The following is a 23,303-nucleotide window of genomic DNA, read 5'->3' on the forward strand; positions in this document are numbered from 1 at the left end:
TTCCTGTGTCGAAACACAAAGGCGAGGGATGGAGAAGAAAAAGAGAAGGCACAATTTCAAACTATTTTGAATGCGAACTGGAAACACAGGAATTCATAACCCGGCTGAATCGTAACTTAGGGATTCACAGGCAATTGCCGGCCTTTACTGACACTCACCATGTCTTTGCATTGGAGGGGTTACATTTTGTCGGAAGTGAAAGATGAGGGCCAATTTTGTTTCCCATTTTATTCATGCATGGCATGTGTGTATCACTGGAAAAGCCAGCATTTGTCACTTGCCCTTAATTGTCCTTGAACTGGGTGGCATGCCAGGTTGCCTCAGAGGGTGGTTGGAATTCAAAAGGCATGTTGTCAGCATGGAGTTGGGCAGGCCTTCTCTCGTCTGCCTGTGGTGTGGCTGCATCCTTTCTTGTATGCGGTTTGGCTGGCATCCTGGTTGGCATTTGTCCCTTGACCGGTGTGTCAAGGATGGGTTGGCTGGTTCTTCATCCACTGCTGTTTGCAGGAGACTATTCTCCACAGGGAGAGGCTGAATAGGCTGAGGCTGTTTACCCTGCAGCGTCGGAGGCTGAAGGGTGACCTTACGGGGGTTTATAAAATTATGAAGGGCATGGATAGGCTGAATAGCCAAGATCCTTTTTCCAGGATAGGGAAGTCCAAAACTAGAGGGCATAGGTTTAAGGTGAGAGGGGAAAGATTGAAAGGGGACTTAACGGGAAACCTTTTCACGCAGAAGGTGGAGCATGTATGGAATGAGCTGCCAGAGGAAGTGGTGGATGTGAGTAAAATTACAACATTGAAAAGGCATTTGGATGGGTACATGAATAGGAAGGGTTTAGAGGGATATGGGCCAAGTGCTGGCAAATGGGAACTAGATTAATTTAAGATATCTGGTTGGATGAGTTGGGCTGAAGGGTCTGTTTCCATGCTGTACATCGCTATGACTCTATGTCTCTTTGGTAGAGTGAGGCTAATTGGCCAGATGCTTAAACAAGGTAGTACACGTGTGATGGTCTGAATAGCCTCATCTGAGTTAGTGGATCAACCATGATCATGTTGAATAATGGTATGGGCTTGATGCGCCAAATGACCTACTGCCGCTCCTATTTTCGATTTTTCTATGTAAGCCAGACAGAGTAACATTAGCAGATTTCCTTTCCTTTAAAGGGGATTAGGAACCAGATGGGTTTTTACAACAACTTATAATAGTTGCATGGTCACCAGCATGGAACGTTACACTGCAGAAGGAGGCCATTTGGCCCATCATGCCTGGACTGACACTTCAAATGAGCACTTAGTGCCAGTCTCCTGATTTTCCTTCTGCTAAGTCCCTCACTGAGATTAGTTTTCAATTCAACTTGACCCTGTGTTCACACAGCACCATCCTGGGTCTTTGGATGACCAGTCCAGTGCCATTGTGCCCAATCATCTCCCCACATCGATCGTTGACTTCAGCTGACAACAGAAGCTACCATTCATTTTGAATGATCCTGGTACACCAGCCATGTTAACAGCAGCAGGCCATTCAGCCTCTTGATCCTGTACCTCTATTTAATTAGGTTACAGCTGACTTGTACTTTTATTCATGTTGCGGCTGTAGAGGACATTGGTTAGGCCACTGTTGGAATATTGCGTGCAATTCTGGTCTCCTTCCTATCGGAAAGACGTTGTGAAACTTGAAAGGGTTCAGAAAAGATTTACAAGGTTGTTGCCAGTGTTGGAGGATCTGAGCTATAGGGAAAGGGTGAATAGGCTGTGGTTGTTTTCCCTGGAGTATTGGAGGCTGAGGGGTGACCTTATAGAGGTCAATCAAATCATGAGCAGCACAGATAGGGTAAATTAACAAGGTCTTTTCCCTGGGGTCAGGGAGTCCAGAACTAGAGGGCATAGGTTTAGAGTGAGGGGGAAAGATATAAAAGAGATCTACGGGGCAACGTTTTCATGCAGAGGGTGGTACGGGTATGAAATGAGCTACCAGAGGATGTGGTGGAGGCTGGTACAATTGCAAAATTTAAGAGGCATTTGGATATGTATATGAATAGGAAGGGTTTGGAGGGATATGGGCCGGGTGCTGGCAGGTGGGACTAGATTGGGTTGGGATATCTGGTTGGCATGGATAGGTTGGGCCGAAGGGTCTGTTTCCATGCTGTACATCACTATGACTCTATGACTCTATTTTATTGGTTCATATCCTTTCAAGGAATCTTGGAGCACAGAAGGTGACTCTTTGGCCCATCATTCTGTGCCCATTCTTTGGAAGAGCTATGGGATCAGACTCATTGGCCTGCCTCTCTCTCTCTCTCTCAATCACCGCAGACATTATCCCCTCAATAATTCATCTCATCCTGTTTCAGGAACTACATTCAAATCTGCTCCACCACCTTCTCAGGCAATGCATTCCGAACCACAACAACTCGCTGCTTTAAGAATATTTCTCCCTGTCTCCCTCAATAGATCTTTCACCAATTAGCTTAAATCTATCTCTTCTGGTTAATGACCCTCCTTCCAGGAGAAATAGTGTCTCCTTATTCTCTCCAGCGAGTGATTACAGTCATTGCTCTGTACCTGTGAGGGTTCTGCTCCTGAGAATCTCTGTGAATGATGAAGTACATATCAGTGTGGTGATTGTTTAAAAATAGGTTAAAAATCTTCGATATGCAACTTTTCCTGCAGACGCTGATTTTTTTTTGGTTGCTATTTATTTGTTGTCATGGATAGGCAAATTTGCGTGATTTCATAAATGCTGAGGATTTACTAAATCTACTAGGAGAAAGTGAGGACTGCAGATGCTGGAGACCAGAGCTGAAATATGTGTTGCTGGAAAAGCGCAGCAGGTCAGGCAGCATCCAAGGAGCAGCACTCTGAAAGCTCGTGCTTCCAATCAAACCTGTTGGACTATAACCTGGTGTTGTGTGATTTTTAACTTTGTCCGCTATTCAATGAGATTGTGGCCCCAACTCCATATACCAGCTTTTGGCTCATTTCCCTTAATACCTTTGCTTAACAAAAATTAATCAGTCTCAGATTTAAAATTGAAAACTGATCCGGTGTCCACTGGCATTTGTAGAGGAGAGTTCCAAACCTCTCCCACCCTTTGTGTGCGGAAGTGCTTCCTAACATCTCTCCTGAACGGTCTGGCCTGAATTCTCAGACCATGCCCCCTAATTCAAGAATCCCCAACTGATTGAAATAGTTTGAGACAAAAAAAACTGCAGATGCAGATGAATTGAAATAATTTGTCTTTATCTACACTGTCTCTTCCTGTTAATATCTGTGAGAAAATTTCACTCCTGTATTGCTCATTCTGAATGTTAACATGATTTCCTGTCCTGCATATCTTTGCGACTGTGAGAGGAAACTGGGGCACCCGAAGGAAACCCACGCAGACACGGGGAGTATGCGCAACACCAAACAGACAGTCCCCCAAGGCTGGAATCGAACCCAGCTTCCTGGTCCTGTGAGACAGCAGTATTAACTCTGCATTACAAACCAACTATCCAGCCAAATGAGCTAACTAGCTCTGGCATAATCCCAGTGAATCTGCACTGGACCCCTTCGATGGTCAAACTATTGGTCCTATGATTCAGCCCTGAGAACGGAAGCCTATGTGTCTGACCGAAACTCCATACAAGTGAAGACCATCTCATTTCACTACCCTTCGCGATGGAGCTTCTAAGACAACACAAAGCCATACTCAAATAAAACTCCGCACAAAATTCTCTCCATATTGTAAAAGATTCCCCAAATCACATTTATTCTCAATGTGTGGTCAACACTGATGCTCTGACAGCTGACTGGGTTCCTAGGTTACATTTATAAACTCATAGGGATTAGGAACAGATGTAGGTCATTGAATCTGACTTGCCATTTGATAGGATCATGGTGGATCTGATTGAAGCCTTAACTCCATTGTCTTGCCTGTATACCCCTCCCCATAGTCCTTACAATCCCTTCCCTTTTGACCAAAATTCGACTTAACTCAGCCTTTTTCTATCCAATCTCTGCTGTTCACCATGAAAGAGAATCCCAAAGTCTAACAACGCTTTGGGAGAGGAAATTTCTCCTTCTTTTCAGTGGTGACTACTTGGGGTTGATAGAAGGGGTGATGGTGCTGATGATTAGCATCAGAATGGGGTCATAGGGATGCCCTCAGGCCAGCAGACCCCAACCTCAAACTGAGGAGGAGGAGAGTGCTCAGGTCAGGAAGCAGTCGGCTGTCCAGATTGGAATGGGGCAAAACAAAACCACAGCAGATGGTGCAAAATAAACTCAATGAATTCAACTTTGAATATAAGGGTCATCTCAGTAATTAGAATTAGAATCCCTACAGAGTAGAAACAGGCTCTTTGGCCCAACAAGTCCACACTGACCCTCTGAAGTGTAACCCACCCAGACCCATTCTCCTCTTACTTGACATTTCCCTCTGACTAATGCAGCCAACTACATAATCCCTGAACACTATGGGCAATTTAGCATGGCCAATTCACCTGACCTGCACATCTTTGGACTGTGGGAGAAAACCAGAGCACCCGGAGGAAACCCACGCAGACACGGGGAGAATGTGCAAACTCCACACAGACAGTCACTCAAGGCTGGAATCAAACCTGGGTCCTTGACACTGTGAGGCAGCAGTGCTAACCATTGAGCCACCATGTCACCCTATACTGTTGTTGTAAAGACCCATCTGATGCCTTTTGGAAATCTGTTGCCTTTACCTGATCACGCCCACACATGACTGCAGACCCAGTACAACTCTTGATTTTCCACTGAAATAGCTGAGGAAGGTAACCAGGTGAAAGAGATGGACAATGAATGCAGTCTTTGTCAGTGACACTCAGACCCTAGGAAAGCCTGTTTAAAAATTATGACTACTTTAATCTTTATTGCCTACTGCCTCTTCTCATTTAATGCAATGAGGGAATTTCAATTTACAACTTATGTTATCTGTGTGTTATATAAACTATATTAAAGTCAGAGAGTCATAGAGATGTTCAGCATGGAAACAGACCCTTCGGTCCAACTCGTCCAGGCTGACCAGAAATCCCAACCCAATTATCCCACCTGCCAGCACCCGGCCCATATCCCTCCAAACCCTTCCTATTCATATATCCATCCAAATGCCTCTTCAATGTTGCAACTGTACCAGCCTCTACCACTTTCTCTGGCAGCCTAGTCCATACACGTATCACCCTCTGCGTGAAAAAGTTGCCCCTTAGGTCTCTTTTATATCTTTCCCTGCTCACCCTAAACCTATGCTCTCTAGTTCTGGACTCCCCCCACCCCAGGGAAAAGACTTTATCTATTTATCTTATCCATGTCCCTCATGACTTTATAAATCTCTATATGCTCACCCCTCAGCCTCCGACCCTCGAGGGAAAACAGCACCAGTCTATTCAGCCTCTTCCTATAACTCAAATCCTCCAACCATGGCAACATCCTTGTAAATCGTTTCTGAACCCTTTCAAGTTTCACAACATCTTTCCGATAGGAAGGAGACCAGAATTGTACGCAATATTCCAACACTGGCCAAACCAATGCCCTGTACAGCAGCAACATGACCTCCCAACCCCTGTACTCAATACTCTGCCCAATAAAGGAAAGCATACTAAACGCCTTCTTCACTATCCTATCTACCTGCGACTCCACTTTCAAGGAGCTATGAACCTGCACTCCAAGGTCTCTTTGGTCAACAACACTCCCTAGGACCTTACCATTAAGTCTTGCTAAGTCCTGCTAAGATTTGCTTTCCCAAAATGCTGCACCTCGCATTTATCTAAATTAAACTCCATCTGCCACTTCTCAGCCCATTGGCCCATGAGATCAAGATCCTGTTGTAATCTGAGGCCACTTGCTTCACTGTCCACTACACCTCCAATTTTGGTGTCATCTGCAAACTTACTCACTGTACCTCTTATGCTCACATCCAAATCATTTATATAAATGATGAAAAGTAATGGACTCAACACCGATCCTTGTGGCACTCCACTGGTCAGAGGCCTCCAGTCTGAAAAACAACCTTCACCAACACCCTCAGACTTCTACCTTTGAGCCAGTTCTGTGTCCAAATGGCTAGTTCTCCCTGTATCCCGTGAGATCTAACCTTGCTAATCAGTCTCCCAAGGGGAACCTTGCCAAACACCTTACTGAAGTCCACATAGATCACATCTACTGCTCTGCCCTCATCAATCCTCTTTGTTACATCTTCAAAAAACTCCATCAAGTTTGTGAGACATGATTTCCCATGCACAAAGCCATGTTGACTATCCCTAATCAGGCCTTGCCTTTCCAAATATATACACATCATGTCCCTCAGGATTCCCTCCAACAACTTGCCCACCACCGATGTCAGGCTCACTGGTCTATAGTTCTCTGGCTTGTCTTTACTGCCCTTCTTAACAGTGGCACCACGTTAGCCAACCTTCAGTTTTCCAGCACCTCACCTGTGACTATCGATGATACAAATATCTCAGCAAGAGGCCCAGCAATCACTTCTCTAGCTTCCCACAGGGTTCTAGGGTACATCTCATCAGGTCCTGGGGATTTATCTACTTTTATGCATTTCAAGACTTCCAGCACTTCCTCCTCTGTAATATAGACATTTTTCAAGATGTCACTATCTATTTCCCTACAGTCTATATCTTCCTTGTCCTTTACCACAGTAAATACTGATGCAAAATACTCGTTTAGTATCTCTTTTCTTTCATTAAAATCATTGAATTAAATTGTGAATGATTGAGACGTTTTCACATCCCTAGGGAATTCCAGTTGTCACCTCATTACAGTCAGAGTTGTTGCCCAATAATCCAATGCAATTTCTCTGAACTCAAGCCAACTTCCAAGCTACATTATAAGGCTATCTCCATTGCAATGCAATCTGCCAACAATCTGTTGTCAGCAACATCATTGAGAAGTCCATATAGAAAGCATCCACTGATACTACTGATTAATGATATCCTCAAAAAATCCAACAGGATGCTGGATGTTCTGTTGAATAATATTACACTGGTGCTCCCTGATCAGTTCACACTTTCTCATGTACTCAATCTCATCATTTCAACTGACTGATTTGATTTCAACTGAAAAATATATGAACCTTGAATTAATCAAGCTGAAAGGTAAAAATGTCTATTTATCCAATCAATCGAAAAAAGATTGAAAATTCAGTAAGTTTTGCATCCAGGCACACTTAAAATTCAAGTGCCAATCAGAGAAATCTGTTCAGTATTAAAGGACTGAATATCAAATGAATATAAATGCAGTTAATATTAACGCAGGGACATGTTTTTGACATCAAATTTCTCTTTCAGTGGCAACAAGTGAATTAAAAGGCAGTTAAATAGTCTGAGACATGTTAAGAGGTGGGATGCATTTTGTCATTGAGGGTTTGGACTGAACGATCCACTGGGGGCTTCATGTAGATATGATGAATAGGACAGCTCGGTTATTTTTGAGTTATCTAAAACAGAAGCAAACTGAACGTTCCACAGTGGAGATAAAGTGGCAGGGAAAATGTGTGGAATAACCTGTAAACTGGTGGACATTGTGCAACTCATCATGAATTTTTGATCTGAGGGAGTTTGGGCCCATAACCAGGTGGCAGCCATCTTTGTCAGGATGATAGCAGAAGACTTGAAGGACTGAATGGACTGTGCCTGGAAATGGAATAGAGGTTGGAATTGGATAGGGGGAATACAGAATTCCAAAGACTTATAGACACTCTGAGAGAAGAAATTCCTCCCCATCTTTCTCTTAAATATGAGACCGTTTATCTTGCCAGAGTGAATGCTGAGATGATGTTAACCACGTCTAGATTTTGGATTTTCGCACAAGGGGAATGTCATCTCAGCATTCACTCTGGCAAGGTGCCTTAGAAATTTATTGACGTAAAAAATTCCAAGTTCCAATGTGTATGAGCCCAATCTGCTCAACCTTTCCTCATTCAACAACCCTTTCATTTCAGGAATCGGCCTTATTTTCAGGAGTCACTTGTATGAAGAGCCCTTATTATATTGGAAGGAAAGGAGATAGTGGGAATGTCACTGAGCTACAATGCAGAACTTCAGGCTGATGTTCTGGGGTTGTGTGTTTGAATCCCACAGACAGCAGGTGGTGAAATTTGAATTTTAAAAAAATGCCAGCCTAATGTTGACCATCTATCCACTGATGGATATTATGAAAGAAATAACTCCATTTCATTCACTAATGTCATTCAGGACAGGAAATCTGCCTTCCGTTCCTGATCTGGCTCACATCCTGACTGCTAACTGCTATTAATTATTGGAATCAATGATGGCCTAGCCAGCAATACTCACAAACCTCCACTGTCTACTGAAACAATGGCGCAAAATCTCCATTACAACACATTTACTAATCTCCAAAGATTAGCAAAACTCCACTGTCTTCATCCATTTCCATCATTCAGCTGATTCTCTTGAAAACATTGATGGGAGCTGGATAGAGCAGGGCTAGATTTTGACTTAACAACGGGTTTGAACTGGGGATGGCAGGATTGATGAATGGGGAGAGACTGAACTAGTTGGTTTAGAAGAATGAGGGGAAGTAAGGGCAGATCTGTGGCTCAGTGGTTAGCACTGCTGCCTTACAGTGCCAGGGACCCGGGTTTGATTCCACCCTCTGTGTGGAGGTTACATATTTTCCGTGTCTGCGTGGGTTTACCCTGGGTTCTCCGGTTTCCTCCCACAGTGCAAAGATGTGCATATTAGGTGGATTGGCTGTGCTAAATTGCCCCATAGTGTCCAGGGGCTAATAGGTTAGGTGGAGTAGCCATGGTTAACACCGGGTTGTGGGGATAGGGTGGGGGACTGGGTCTGGGTTGGGATGTTTTCCGGAGGGTTGGTGCAGACTCAATGGCCCTGTAGGGATTCAAAGATCTCATAGAAATCTCTAAAATTCTGATTTGACCAAATAGAGTAATTGCAGGAAATATGTTCCATATTACCAGGGATTCTAGAGCCAGGGGTCACAGTCTAAGAATATGGAATGGGCCAGTTAGTACTGAGCTGAGGAGAAACTCTTCACCCACAGAGTGGTGAGCCTGTGGAATTCTCTGCCACAGAAAGAGGTCGAGAGACCAAAGCGTTGAGGAAGGAGTTTGAGATAGCTCCTTGGGTTAAAGGGATCAAAGGTAATGGGGAGAAAGCAGAAACAGGGCACTGAGTTGGATGACCAGCCATGGTCATATTCAATGGTAGACCAAGCTTGAAGGGCTGAATGGCCTACTCCTGTTCCCATTTTCTATGCTCCTATGTTTAATGAAGGTACAAAGGAGCTTATTTACGTTATTTGTTTTCCGGCATTTTCGGAAGGGAGAACTGACCTAATTACTGACTGAAAAACTGTTCACAATTGCAAGAAGTGGTCATCAAGTTTGGAAAAGGGGAGAATGAATCATAATTAAAAAAGGAAGTAGAAGGAATATAAGTGAGAACATCACACAAGAACAGCACAGTGCAGCAGAGCTCTCGTATAAATGCGATGGTGTATGAATCAGCCATTTGCTGTCTTGCTGTCAGATGGCTGAGACAATGAGCTGCTGGCAGCTTTGTTTCCCCCAGCAGGGAAGGGGTGTGATTAGTTATAAATTTAACAGGTAAAGATGAGGGACATCAATCCTCTTTTCAAGTGGAATACCATGTAGCCTTGCACTTAGTTCTTCAATACAAGGTAATATACGCATCCTAACTGTTTGTTGACATACGTACCAACTAATAAGCAACATTTAGTGGCCCAATTCATTCTCGTCTGACTGTAAAACCACCACATGACAGAGTGGCTGGAGGACATACTTCAGTCAGCACAGAATGTACACTGCAGAAACAGCCCATTCAGCCTGCATATATCCTCCATACAAGTCTCCTGCCAGTTAATGTCATGTCACTTGAATTATTAAGTTTAAGGATATACAGGCTGGAGAGAACTCATTGATTGGGAGTCTTGAGCAAACATAGGAAGAGACTTTAGGGATGCTCACTACTGGTGAGCATGGAGACACACACCTGTAATGCTGCATTCTGTCATTAAATCTCATATTAGTGCTCTCTTACTTTAACAAATGGTTTCAGAATGGATTCATGCTTCCACTCCTTTGCCTCTCACTCCATCAGACTGGACATGAGATGATATGCAATCGATTTATGTCCTTGACTTTTAAAAATTTCTTGCATGCTTAATATAGGGTTTGAATTATAAAGAGAGGCTGGATAGGTTGTGAACTTTTTCATTAGAGTGTCGGAGGTTGACCTTATACAGGTTTATAAAATAATGAGGGGTATAGGTATTGGCAGGTATCCTTTTCCTACAATGGGGAATTTTAGGATTGGGGGCATATTTTTAAGGCGAGAGGAGATAGGTTTTAAAAAGATATGAAAGGAATTTTTTTTACACAGGGAGTGGTTTGTCTGTGGAATGAACTTCCAAAGGAAGTGGTGGATGTGGGCACAGTTACATTTAAAAGACTTTTGGATAAGTACATGAATAGGAAAGGTTTGGAGGGATATGGGCCAAATGCAGGCAGGTGGGGCTAGTTTAGTTTGGGATTATGGCCAGCATGGACTGGTTGGACCAAAGGGTCTGTTTCCAAGCTATATGACTCTCTGATTCTATGACTAGAACTGAGGATCATAAATACTAGAGCCTCAAATAAATCATAGCAGGGAATTCAAGAGAATGTCATATTCTGAGAGAATGGTTAGAATGTGGAACCTATTACACATGATACTGATTGATGTATCTAGCACTCAAGAAGAATCTAACTAAACATACGGGAGAGGAAAGGAATAGGAGAACATATTGATCCAGAGAAATGAAGAAGGAGGTTCATGTAGAGCATAAAACCAGCATTTATATGATAGGCAGAATGGCCTGTCTCTGTACTCAAAATGCTAAGTAACAATGGAGTGCATGATTGGATTTCTTTAGCCCACAGTACATGGCTGCCCCTAGAGAAAAGGACTGTTAGTCAATAATTACTATCTGTCTTCCATTCATATTTTCCATTCAAGGTCATGGTGAACCCTAAATCTTCAATCAATTCCACTATCATGTTGAGGAGGTACTCACTCTTGATCTTTCCCTATGGGGAAGATAAGGTCCGAGTCTCAATGGTCAATGCTGAGGGCTCTTGGGTCAGGACCAGTCCGTTACAAAAAAAAATCACACGGAACTTTCAGTCAGATGTAGGCCACTCAGGTCAGTCCAATGAAAATGGGCTAGGTTAGGTCAAGTTCCCTTTACACTCACCTCAGTCCCAACATCTATGTCTATTTCCCACATTACAACAATGACCAGGCATCAAAGATGCTCCATTGATTTTAAAACATCCTCAGAAGGGCACTGCAGAAGTGGATGTTTTTCTCTCCTTCTATATTGTATGTCCCACAACCAATCAACACAACCCTGCAACTCAGCGCATTAGCACGTTTTCCTGCTTCCTCTCAAGAGAGGAGGCAATGATTGAGTGGTATTGTTAATAGGCTCAGAATCCAGAGACCGTGTAATGTTCTGGAGATGTGGGTTCAAATCCCACCATGGCAGATAGTGGAATTTGAATTCAATCATTCAAACCATGATAATTCAATAAAACAAAAACTGAAACTGAATGTTTAATTACGATGAGGTGACCACTGGCAGTTATCATGAAGTTCCCTGGTTCACCAATGTCCTTCAGGGAAGGAAATCTGCTATGCTTACCTGGTCTGGCCTACATGTGACTCCAGACCCATAGCAACAGTCTCTGGTTAGTTAGAGGTGGCCAATAAATACTGGTCTGGCTGGTGATGCCCATCGACCATGAGCGAATGAAGTAAAAAAAAGCCCAGTTTTACGAGTTTCAAATCAAATCAATGGTAAAAGTATCACTCTCAATCTCCCACTCCCCACTGCAACACTTAACAAGTGATAAGTGTACTTGGCAAGACCTACATCCCCAGCACACTCTGTGTTAAAACAGCATGAACATGCATTAATGTTATTATACTTACACAACCCTTCCCTGAGGCATGTCCCCGCCTGGTTGAGTGCTTTGCAATTAAAAAAAATATGGGAGAAATATGTCTTTTTATGAAAACTTCAAGATGAGGCTTCAGGCCAATCTATGTCCAACAACCTGCTCCGAATACTCTGCTCACATTCTGACAAATCCCACGTCAGCAGCTGAGGCGATCCACAAAATTCGAAAACAACCATGGTCTAACTAAAATAATCCAAAACACTCCAAAGAAACTGTCAAATAATTCTAAAGGAATCCTTTAAAAGTTTCAGGATTTAGATCTGCATGTTTGCTAAAGGCAAATCGATTTTTGCCTGAGCCGTACCCTGTCTGTTTGCCAATTTTCATTGGAATACATCCATTAGATTTAGAGAAATCTACAGATAGACTAACAAATGGGAGTGAAATTATTCTGTCTGCCACTCAAGAGCACTGCAGTGTGAAGTTATAGCGCGGAAACAAAAATATAATTTCATGCAAATGCATCTACAAGTTCCCAGTATTTCCAACATCTAGTAGCTTGGGTATAGTATGGGCAGCTTCCTACCACTTCTCAATTTCCATTACCATACATGTGCCAATTTATCATGGTTCAGCATCTGGTAACATTGACATTTAAAGCGCTTTCCAATTGGTAAGAGTTGGAAAAGTAATCACAAAACAAGTGCAGTCACTTTCCAAAACAATACACTTTCTTTTGCCTGTTGCTCTTTTGGGAATTTGCTTTACCCTGGAAGAAAGAATTGGGAAAGGGAACAAGGTAGGATTGCAGGGTCTGGGGCAAGAAGATGGGAAAGTTTTAACAAACCTCTACAAAAACAGAGAACAGAATCACATGACGTCACAACATCAAGAACAATAACAAACCACGGACACAAACCAAGGATATCACTGGTTCCCCAACCGGGAATTTAAAAATAAACACAGGAGCAGGTGGATAGGCAGCAGCTCCCGGGCCATGACCACACAGACACCAAAACAAAATAAACAGTTTCTGAGCAAACACAGCAGAGCGTATGATTGACCCCCAACAACTCGCTATGTGTCACAGCAATGGCCCCCATCACAGTCCATGCACTGACTGCGGAGTCATGAAAAGGGTGGGTTTTCTGTTTTGGCAAAGGAACTACTGCTGCAATGTGCCAATGATGAATTTTTTTTCACGAGATCAAACATGAATTCGCAATTGTTTGGCAGGTAACAATGCTTCCTGACAATAAAATTCTTTTTATGCCATCTGCATTCTCTTTAACAGAAAGTAAGTTGTTACTCAGCACCAATAAAGATATTTGGAGGGGATAGAGATAAACGTAAAGGCTAGACAGAGCAGTGACAGTGAGAAAGAAGTAGAGGATTGGGAAGGCAAGGAGAGGAGGGGCAGAGTGATTGTGTTTCAACCTTCTACATAATTCAATTTTTAGTCTTTCATACACAACTCTCTTTGGCAGCCCAGGGCAGTAGTCACCACCCATCCTGCCTAGTTCGATGGCAAGAAAGGATTTTGTTGCCTCTAAACATAAAAAAATGTACTTTTTTTGCATTAAAAAAAATTCAATTGAAAGAAAAAACGGAATTCTTAAAAATGGAAAAGAAATTGCCTCCAAAAATTCAAAATTCTTGTTTTGTTTTACAAAATATATATGAAGATATGATATATATATGTGTCATGTGCATATATATATACATATACAAATCTCGTCATACCACCAAAATTACATGCAGTGCATGATGAAGTGTGAGAGCAAATAATACCAGCTATAACTGCTGCTTAACGACAACATAAACTGAACTATAAACCACACATGCATTAACAGTGAAAACGACACTGCATGCAGTTGTTCAAGTTTGCTGATGCTGGGGTTAGAAATGAGGGAGTGAATTTCTGTGTAAACATATGATTTGATGGTGAGGGACTGCTGACATCTGTCTTTTTCTTAAAAAAAATATTTTTCCAAAAAAAAATTCCCCAAAAATTAAATTAAAAAAAATGCGGAAAACTTAGGGAATCTTAAGTCTTAGGAGTTTGATCATCCTGTACCAAATATGTTTACTTTTTTTAAAAAAAAAGCAAATGTGAGCCCAGTAAAATATTTTTGCTATCAAAATCTTTTGCTGAATATCTCTTTATATATCTGCGCTATTGTTTATATATCAATATATGTACAATCATACATATGTGTACATATGTACATATTTAAATATGTAGGTAAGCCTGAAAAAATTATGCTAGGTTCAAAAAAAAACATACACAGAAATTCTTTGATATCTGTTCTCTATTACAATGGCCTAACCCATGGCAAGCCTTAAGAGAGATAGAGAGAAACGAAAAAAAAAAGGACAAGCCTAATATTTGCAATAAATCAGCTCAATATCACTAGTTCGTTTGGCAGTGACAGTCAAAATGCTTCCGCCAGTGAACAGAAAAAGTAACTGGAGTGGGGAAGCAACAGAAAGGGGAGGAGGTTATCTCAAGGAGGGCAATCAATCATGTGACTGACGGCAGGCATTTTGGGGCATCAGTCAGATTAACATGGCCCCGGTCTATTACTAATTTCGGCTATCTGTAGCTGGGCTCAGCTCCGGCAGCGGCAAAATTAGTGCCAAAACGATACCATGTTAACTGCACTAGAGGTCCCATGGATCTGTGTGTTATCACCAAAGAACAGGAGAACAATTAGCAGGCTTAACGTGAAATCTTTAATTATCCCCAGCATAAACATTTCATTCATCATGATGAGACTCCCGAGAGGAATCTGGGCAGTAATTTCAATTTGTCAAATGTCTTATTCCATTTTAAATTCCCACTTTTTGGGTTCCATCATGTGGAAGTGGTCATCATTTAGATCTCAAGTTCCTCCTCAACTTCCTTCCCCACACTGGTCCATGGGACCTGATGCCTTGGGCTTGGATTCTGCTATCCAATTCTATCAGTAATTACTGTTCAACTTCTATCGGTTAATTATCTTTGCGAAAGAAGGAGCAAGCAAAAAGGACTGACCTAACCCACCTGAGCTGGGCTCGCACTCATCGAGGTCCTCATCGTCACTTGCACACTCAGCTGAGGAGACAATAAGGTCATCGGTGACCTGCAATGAGAAAAGGGGGAAAGAAATGTTACAGAAAATGTCACGTACTCATCCGACAATTTGAAACAGAAAAAGAGCAAATTTCTATTTATATAACCACAATACAGACAATTTTCAAGATGTCACATTCTATTTCCCCACATTCTGTATCTTCCAGACCTTCTCCACTGTAAACACTGATGCAAAATATTTGTTTCGGACCCACCCACCCATCTCCTGCTGTTCCACACGTGAATTGATGTGCTGATTATTGAGGAGTCCTGTTCTCTTCCCATTTACCGAGCAATCACTTCCCACCGACTTTGAGGGTATATCTGATCAGGTTCTGGGGATTTATCCAGACATTCAGTACCGCCTCCTCCATAATATGGACACTTATGAAACTTGAAAGGGTTCAGAAAAGATTTACAAGGATGTTGCGACGATTGGAGGATTTGAGCTACAGGGAAAGGCTGAACAGGCTGGGGCTGTTTTCTCTGGAGTGTTGGAGGTTGAGGGATGACCTAATAGAGGTTTATAAAATCATGAGGGGCATGGATAGGGCAGATAGACAAGGTCATTTCCCTGGGGTGCAGGAGTTCAAAACTAGAGGGCATAGATTTAGGGTGAGAGGGGAAAAATTTAAAAGGGACCTATGGGGAAACCTTTTCACACAGAGGATGGTGTGTGTGTGGAACAAGCTGCCAGAGGAAGTGGTGGAGGCTGGCACAATTGCAACATTTAAAAGGCATCTGGATGGGTATATGAATAGAAAGGATTTTGAGGGATATGGGCCAAGTGCTGGCAAATGGGACTAGATTAGTTTAAGATATCTGGTTGGCATGGATGAGTTGGACGAAAGGGTATGTTTCTGTGCTGTACGTCTCTATGACTCTAATCATCTTTCACAGACCGCACCTGGAGTATTGTGCACAGTTTAGGTCACCTTATTTGAGGAATGATTTAGTGGCATTGGATGCAGTTCAGACGAGGTTGCTATAGCCCAGGCCAGACCCCCCTCAAAACATATTAAGAACGTAGCCCAGACCCTAACTTTTCATTTTTTGTAAAGACAGATGTACAGTGGATACTCCAGGAGTGATGCAGCTGGTCAAATCACTCTGCTTTAAACAAAACAGAATTTACTTAAGTATTACATCTGAAACGCAAACAAAAGTGAACCGAATTTAGAATAACAACTAATTTGATAACCCAACCGAGACTTAACGAAGCTGTTCCAATCCCTGCAACGTCCCATAAACACACCCCTTGGCAAAAGATAAATTCAAACATGGGTTCTTACAGACAGGAGAGGATTCAGGGAGAAAATTCAGGCAAGACCCCTGTTGAAACATGGAACCTCTTTTCACTGCAGCTGCCTCTCTCGGTGCCCGACTAAAACTAAACTAACTCAGAAAAAAAAACTTGAACTGAGAGAACTGGCCACTCTACTGCCACTATTCCCATATCTGATACCACTGCCTTTATGACCCCTCTTGGAAAATACCAAGGACACCTTAACCTTCTTAAACGGGCAGCATTATCACAAGGTTCACTAGATTGATCCCAGAGATGAGGGATTTGTCGTATGAAGAGAGATTGAACAGTTTAGGCCTGAACCCCCTGGAATCTAGAAGAATGAGGGGAAATCAAATTGAGGTATTCAAGATGATGATAGATGTGGATAAAATAGACGTGGAGCGGATGCTTCCTCTTGTGGAGCATTCAAGGATGAGAGGTCATATTCTTAGGATAAGAGTTAGCAAATGAAAGCAGAGTTGAGGAGAGACTACTTCTCCTAAAGGGTTGTGAATCTGTGGAATTCGCTATCCCAAAGTGCGGTGGATGTTGGGATAATGAATAAATTTAAGGACGAGTTAGACAGATTTTTAATTGGTAATGGGTTGAAGGGTTATGGGGAGAAGGCAGGAAAATGAGGGTGAGAAGCATTTCAGTCATGATTGAATGGGTCGAATGACCTAATTCTGCTCCGATAACTTATGAACTTATGAACTTCACAATGCTCCAAAAGATTTAACAGCCAATGAAATGCTCCGATTGTCAAAATGTCGGAAATAGAACAGCCAACTGGCATGTAGCACACCCAGACAAATGACAACACAATAATGACTAGATCTGTTATATGTGCACTGTTAGCTGGAAAATAAATGATGGCTAGCTAGCAGGGCGAGTATATCTGCTCTTTGATATAGAATGTGGAATTGTTGGGTGGCTCGGTGGCTCAGTGGTTAGCATTTCTGCATCACAGCACCGGGGAGCAGGTCTGATTCCAGCCTCAGCTGACTGACTGTGTGGAGTTTGCGCATTCTTCCCGTGTCTGCGTGGGTTTCCTCTGGGTGTTTCGGTTTCCTCCCACAGACCAAAGATATGCAGGTTAGGTGAACTGGCCATGCTAAATTGGCCATCATGTTCAGGGATGTGTCAGTTAGCTGCATTAGTTTAGGGTAAATGTAGAGGAGTAGGGGAATGGGTCTGGGTGGGTTACTGTTCGGAGATCGGTATGGACTTGCTGGGCTGAAAGGCCTGTTTCTCCACTGTAGGGATTCTATGATTCTATGTTCACCTCCACCTCAGAGACGAGGCCTCAATTTAACAAAGGTAAACTGATTGCTCAGACTTTTGAGTATAGGACATGTTAAGGTTGTACAGGACTTTGGTGAGGCCTCTGAGAGTCATAGAGATGTACAGCATGGAAACAGACCCTTCTGTCCAACCCGTCCATGCCAACCAGACATCCCAACCCAATCTAGTCCCACCTGCCAGCACCTGGCCCATATCCCTCCAAACCCTTCCTATTCATATACCCATCTAAATGCCTCTTAAATGTTGCAATTGTACCAGCCTCCACCACTTCCTCTGGCAGCTCATTCCAAACCCGTACCACCCTCTGTGTGAAAAGGTTGCCCCGTAGGTCTCTTTCATATCTTTCCCCTCTCACCCTAAACCTATGCCCTCTAGTTCTGGACTCCCCGACCCCAGGGAAAAGACTTTGCCTATTCACCCTTTCTATGCCCCTCACAATTTTGTAAACCTCTATAAGGTCACCCCTCAGCCTCCGACACTCCAAGGAAAACAGTATGGAAGGTTTGAGGCTGGGTAGGTTGGGACCTATTTCACTGGCATGTAGGAGGTTGAGGGGTGACCGAACAGAAGCTTATAAAATATTGAGGATTATAGATAGGGCTAATGGTAGTTGTTTTTCCCCTGGAATTGGGGAATTTCAAGACTAGGGGGTACATTTTTAAAGAGTGATTTAAAAAAGACACAAGTGGCAAAGTTTTTACACAGAGGATGGTTCGCATATGGAACTTCCTAAGGAATTGGCGGATGTGGGTATAATTACAATGTTTAAAAGACATTTGGATAGGTACATGAATAGAAATGGTTTGGAGGGATATGTGCCAGGAGCAGGCAGGTGGGACTTGTTTAGTTTGGGATTATGGTCGATATGGACTGGTTGGACCGAAGGGTCTGCATCCCTGCTGTATGACTCTATGACTCCATGACAGTCCTGTCACCTGAAATCTTTGGCCCCAGATTATTGACCATTTTTAAATTTGTTCACAAGATGAAAATCTCCGCCCCCACCCCCCCCCCCACCCCCCACCCCCCCCCCCCTCCATTGCCACTGGGTCAAAATTCTGGAACTCCCTTCCGAACTGCACCCTGAGTCTATTTAAACCTCAAGGACCACCATTGCTGGGAAATGAGGCTGGAGTAGCAGTAATGGAGAACACAGAAATGGCAGAGAAACTGAATAGGTACCATGCACCAGTCTTCATGGTGGAAGACAGAAGTAGCACACCAGACTTACAAGAGAGTCAAGGGGTAGAGGTGAGTGTAATGGCCATCACTAAGGAGAAGGTGCTGGGGAAGCTGAAAGATCTGAAGGTGGATAAGTCACCCAGACTGGATAGACTACATCCCAGGGTTCCGAAGGACATAGTTGAGGAGATTGTGGAAGCTTTGGTGGTGATCTTTCAGGAATCATCGGAGCCAGGAAGCGCCCCAGAGGACTGGAAAATTACTAATGTAACACCTCTGTTTAAGAAATGATTGAGGCGGAGAACAGGAAATTATAGGCTGGTTGGCCTGGTCTCAGTCGTTGGTGAGATTTTCAAGTCCGCTATTAAGGATGAGATTGTGGGGTACTCGGAAGTGTATGGTAAAATAGGACTAAGTCAGCATAGCTTCGACAAGTTGGGGGGGGTGGTCATCACACCTGACAAATCTGTTAGAATTCTTTAAGGAGGTAATGAGTTAGACAAAGGAGAGCCAGTAGGCATAAACCATTTGGATTTCCAGAAAGCCTTTGACAAAGTTCCACACAGTAGGCTGCCAAATAAAATAAGAGCCCGTGGCCTTAGGGCACGGTGCCAGCATGGATAAAGGATTCATTGACTGGCGGAAGGCAGAGGGTGGGGATAAAGGGGTCTTTTTCAGGATGGCAACTAGTGACGAGTGGACTTCTGCAGTGGTCAATGTTGCGACCACAACAATTCACGTTGTATATTAATGAAGGAACTGAGGTCATTGTTGCTAAGTTTGCAGATGGCACAAAGATAGGTGGAGGAAGAGGTAGTGTTGAGGAAGTGGGGAGGCTGCAGAAGGACTTGGACATGCCAAGAGAGTGGGCAAAGAAGTAGCATGTGGAACATGATGTGGAAAAGGGTGCGGTTATGCACTTTGGTAGGAAGAATCGAGGCATCGACTATTTTCTAGACGGGAAAGGCTTTGGAAATCTGAAGCACAAATGAACTTGGGAGTTCTCATTCAGGATTCTCTTTAGATTCAGTTGGCAGTTAGGAAGGCAAATGCAAAGTTAGTGTCCATTTCTAGTGGGCTCGAACACAAGAGCAGAGATGTGGTTTGGCTTTGCCTAAGGGTCACCACATCTCAGGTGAGGGGCTAGGCTTGGAAGGTGCAGCATTCATGGTAACCTCAGCCAATGTGGGAATTGGGAAAAAAAAGCCTAGTGCATGCTTATCTTCATTGGAAGGGGCATTGCATCTAAGGATAGACAAGTTATGTTGCAGCTTTATTGAACTTTAGTTAGGCCAAATTTGGAATATTGTGGACTATTCTGGTCTCTATACGACAGTAAGAATGTAGATGCTTTGGAGAGAGGGTACAGAAAAGGTTTACCAGGATGTTGTCTGGTATGGGGGATTTTAGCGATGAACAAAGGTTGGATAGACTGGGTTTGTTTTCACTGGAACACAGGAGGTTGAGGGCAATCTGATAGGAGTTTATAAGGTTGTGAGCGGCATGGATAGAGTGGAAAGTATTAGGCTTTTTTCCCAGAATAGATGGGTCAGTTACTAGGGGACACAGGTTCAAGGTGCTAGGGGGGGGAAAAGAGATGTATGAGGCAGGTTTTCACACAAAGGATGGTGTGTGCCTGCAACGTGCTGCCAGAGGGGGTGGTGGAAGCAGACACAATAGCAGCGTTCAGGAAACACCTGGATGAATACATGAATAGGAAGGGAATAGAGGGATATGGATCCTATAAGTGAAGGCAGTTTTAGTTTGGAAGGGCAAAACATGTTGGCGCAGGCTTGGAGGGCCGAAGGACCTATTCCTGTGCTGTATTGTTCGTTGTTCTTTAATCTGTGCTGTTGGGCACGACTTTTATTGCAAACCAGCTGTCCAGCCAATGAGCTAACCAACCCTCCCCTCTCCTCCAATCTAAGAGCAGCCCCCTGGTCCGTTAGGACTGTGGAACCTTTACTTAGTTACACTTCAAAAGCAGCTGATTGGCTATGGACAGCTTTGGTGTCACAAAAGGCACTTCGTAAGTGTAAAGTTTAATTTTCTTCCAGATTGTGATGCTGATAATTCTCAGTTTAGCATAAAAACCATGCATGGCTGTTCTCCCAGGGTTCAAATCCAACCCAGGTCGAAGGGATGTCACATTTCCCATTGTAATGCCAGAAGAATGGAAGCCAATTTGGCCACATCAGGTTCCAACAAACGACAATGACCAGAATGTATTCCGTTTGGAGATGTTTCTCGAGGGAGCTGTATTGGTCAGGGGCCCCCTGCACCGATACGGTAAAACATGGAGTAGGAGCAGGATGTAGACCGCATGGGTTCCTTTGAATAGCTAGCTTGGGATCCTTCCTGGGTTTAACGTCACATTCAAAAGCTGTGAGCCCAACAGTGCACAACCTCAACTCTGGAAGAACGGCCACTCCAGGCTGTACACTCAATCGAGGTTTGAAATCACAAAGTGGGAAACAAAAAGTGCTGAAGATCACAGCGGGTCAGGCAGCATCCATGGAGAGAGAGCAAGCTGACGTTTTAAGTATAGATGACTCTGATGAAGAGTTAGCTTGCTCTCTCTCTCTCTCCACACAGATGCTGCCCGACTCGCTGTAATCGCTAGCATTTGTTGTTTTCAGTACAGATTCCAGCATCTGCAGTAATTTGCCCCCACATTCTCGAAGCTCCCCACTGGAGTCATGGCTGGTCAATGACTAGACTCATAATGTAAAATACAAGCATTAAGTTGTTAGGACAGATTGATCCCTCACTCATTCATCTGTTGCCTCAGTTGGGAACAGCATGAGGTAGACTCTTATGGAGAGGATCCACAATCCCTGGGCAGCATTTCAGTCAGCTGGCTGCCTCCAATGGGCCTCAGTGTTCCCAGGTTAAGGACAGACCAAACCAGGAAGGTTTCTGTTGCTGTCAGCTTGAGTTAAGGGCTGACAAACATAGAACCTAGAACAGTCCACAGGAACAGGCCCTTCGGCCCACCATGTCCATGCCAACCATGATAACATTCTAAATTAATCCTATTTGCCCGCACATGGTCCACAGTCCTCTCTTTCCTGCCTGTTCATGCTCGTTAAACATTGCTATAGTATTTGCTTCTATCCCCTTCCCTAGCAGTGTATTCCAAGCACCTACTACTCTCTCTGTAAAATACTGTCTCTCCCACAGTCCAAAGTTGTGTAGGTTCAGTGGATTGGGTGAATTGCCCAGTTGTGTCCCTGGATATGCAAGCCAGATAGATTAGCCATGGCAAACACGGGGTTATGGAGATAAGGTGGGGGTCTGGCTCTTCAGAGGGTTGGTGCAGATCTGATGGGCCACCTGACTCCTTTTTGCACTGTAGGGATTCTATGATTTAATGATTTCCTTAAACATTCTCCCTCCTACCTTAAACCTATGACCTGTAGTATTTTACATTTCCAATCGGGAAAAAGACTCTGACTATCCACCCTATCCATGCCTCTCATAATTTTATACACTTCTATCAGGTCACCCCTCAGCCTCTGAAATTCCAGCAAAAACATTCCAAGTTTGACCAACCTCTCCTCATAGCTAATATACTCCAATCCAGGCAACATCCTGGTAAACTAGAAAAGTTTCTGTAGATGTTGCCCTGAATACATCAGTTTGCAGGTGTTGCATTGAAAAGTGACACCAACTAACCAATGATAAATTTTGGCTGCGCATTTTTAAGAAGTGTGCATGCTCAAAAATAAAGCCAATTTCAATAATTAATGAAAAACAACTACTTTATTTAATGGTTTTCTTTCTCTTCACTAATAGAATTTCTTTCCTTTTCAATTTTTCAGGGTCTGTTCAGTTTTGATCACTCTTTATTTCAATTTAATTCCCAGAGTTAGCTGCTGCCATGCTTGCTCCTGGGTGTGAGCAAAATGCAGCCGTGAGTATTATATCCATGTACCAAATCCACACACCAGAAAAAAGAGCCTGGGATGAATTCAGAAGGTTTCATTGGTCTAGCAGCACGACCAGCTCTGTTTCTCAATTCTTACGACTCGGTAAGCTTCTTCCACTGTTTCTTCGCAAGGACTTCATAATGGACTTTCCACGTTTTCCAATTTGAGATTTTTGCCATCGTGAGCATTCCCATTTGATCATCTCTATTTAGTCACTTCCTCTCTCACTTCTCACTACACCTTGAGGATAATATCCACTCAGAGAACCATACAGCACAGAAACAGGCCATTTGGTCCAACCAGTCCACGCTGACCATAATCCCAAACTAAACTAGTCCCACCTTCCTGTGCTTGGCCCATATCCTATGTACTTATTAATGTACTTATCCAAATGTAACTGTACCCCCATCCATCACTTCCTCTGGAAGTTCATTCCACACATGAACCATTTCTGTGCAAAACGGCCCGTCATGTCTTTTAAATCTTTCTCCCCATCCTAAAAATATGTACC

General features: G+C 43.3%; 1 protein-coding gene across 28 annotated transcripts in view; it reads right to left on the reverse strand.

Moving 5' to 3' along the window:
* Positions 1-23,303, reverse strand: part of LOC122553369 (neurexin-3) — a 2,038,938-nt gene that overhangs the window by 27,698 nt on the left and 1,987,937 nt on the right. For 14 of the 28 annotated variants that reach the window (XR_015757834.1, XR_015757832.1, XM_087989624.1 and 11 more), the window contains one exon: positions 15,017-15,095. Coding sequence is in view for 23 of the 28 variants with exons in the window: in XM_087989624.1 (XP_087845750.1) it covers positions 15,017-15,095 (79 nt within the window). In the remaining 5 variants the exon portion in view is untranslated. Of the gene's footprint in view, positions 1-15,007; positions 15,096-23,303 lie in introns of all 28 variants that reach the window. The other 14 variants (XR_015757833.1, XR_015757835.1, XR_015757831.1 and 11 more) reach the window with 1 other exon arrangement.

This window comes from Chiloscyllium plagiosum, unplaced genomic scaffold (genome assembly GCF_037043375.1).
Source record: "Chiloscyllium plagiosum isolate Xiang-an unplaced genomic scaffold, Cpla_swu_hap1 HiC_scaffold_8, whole genome shotgun sequence".
NCBI classification, from domain to species: domain Eukaryota; kingdom Metazoa; phylum Chordata; class Chondrichthyes; order Orectolobiformes; family Hemiscylliidae; genus Chiloscyllium; species Chiloscyllium plagiosum.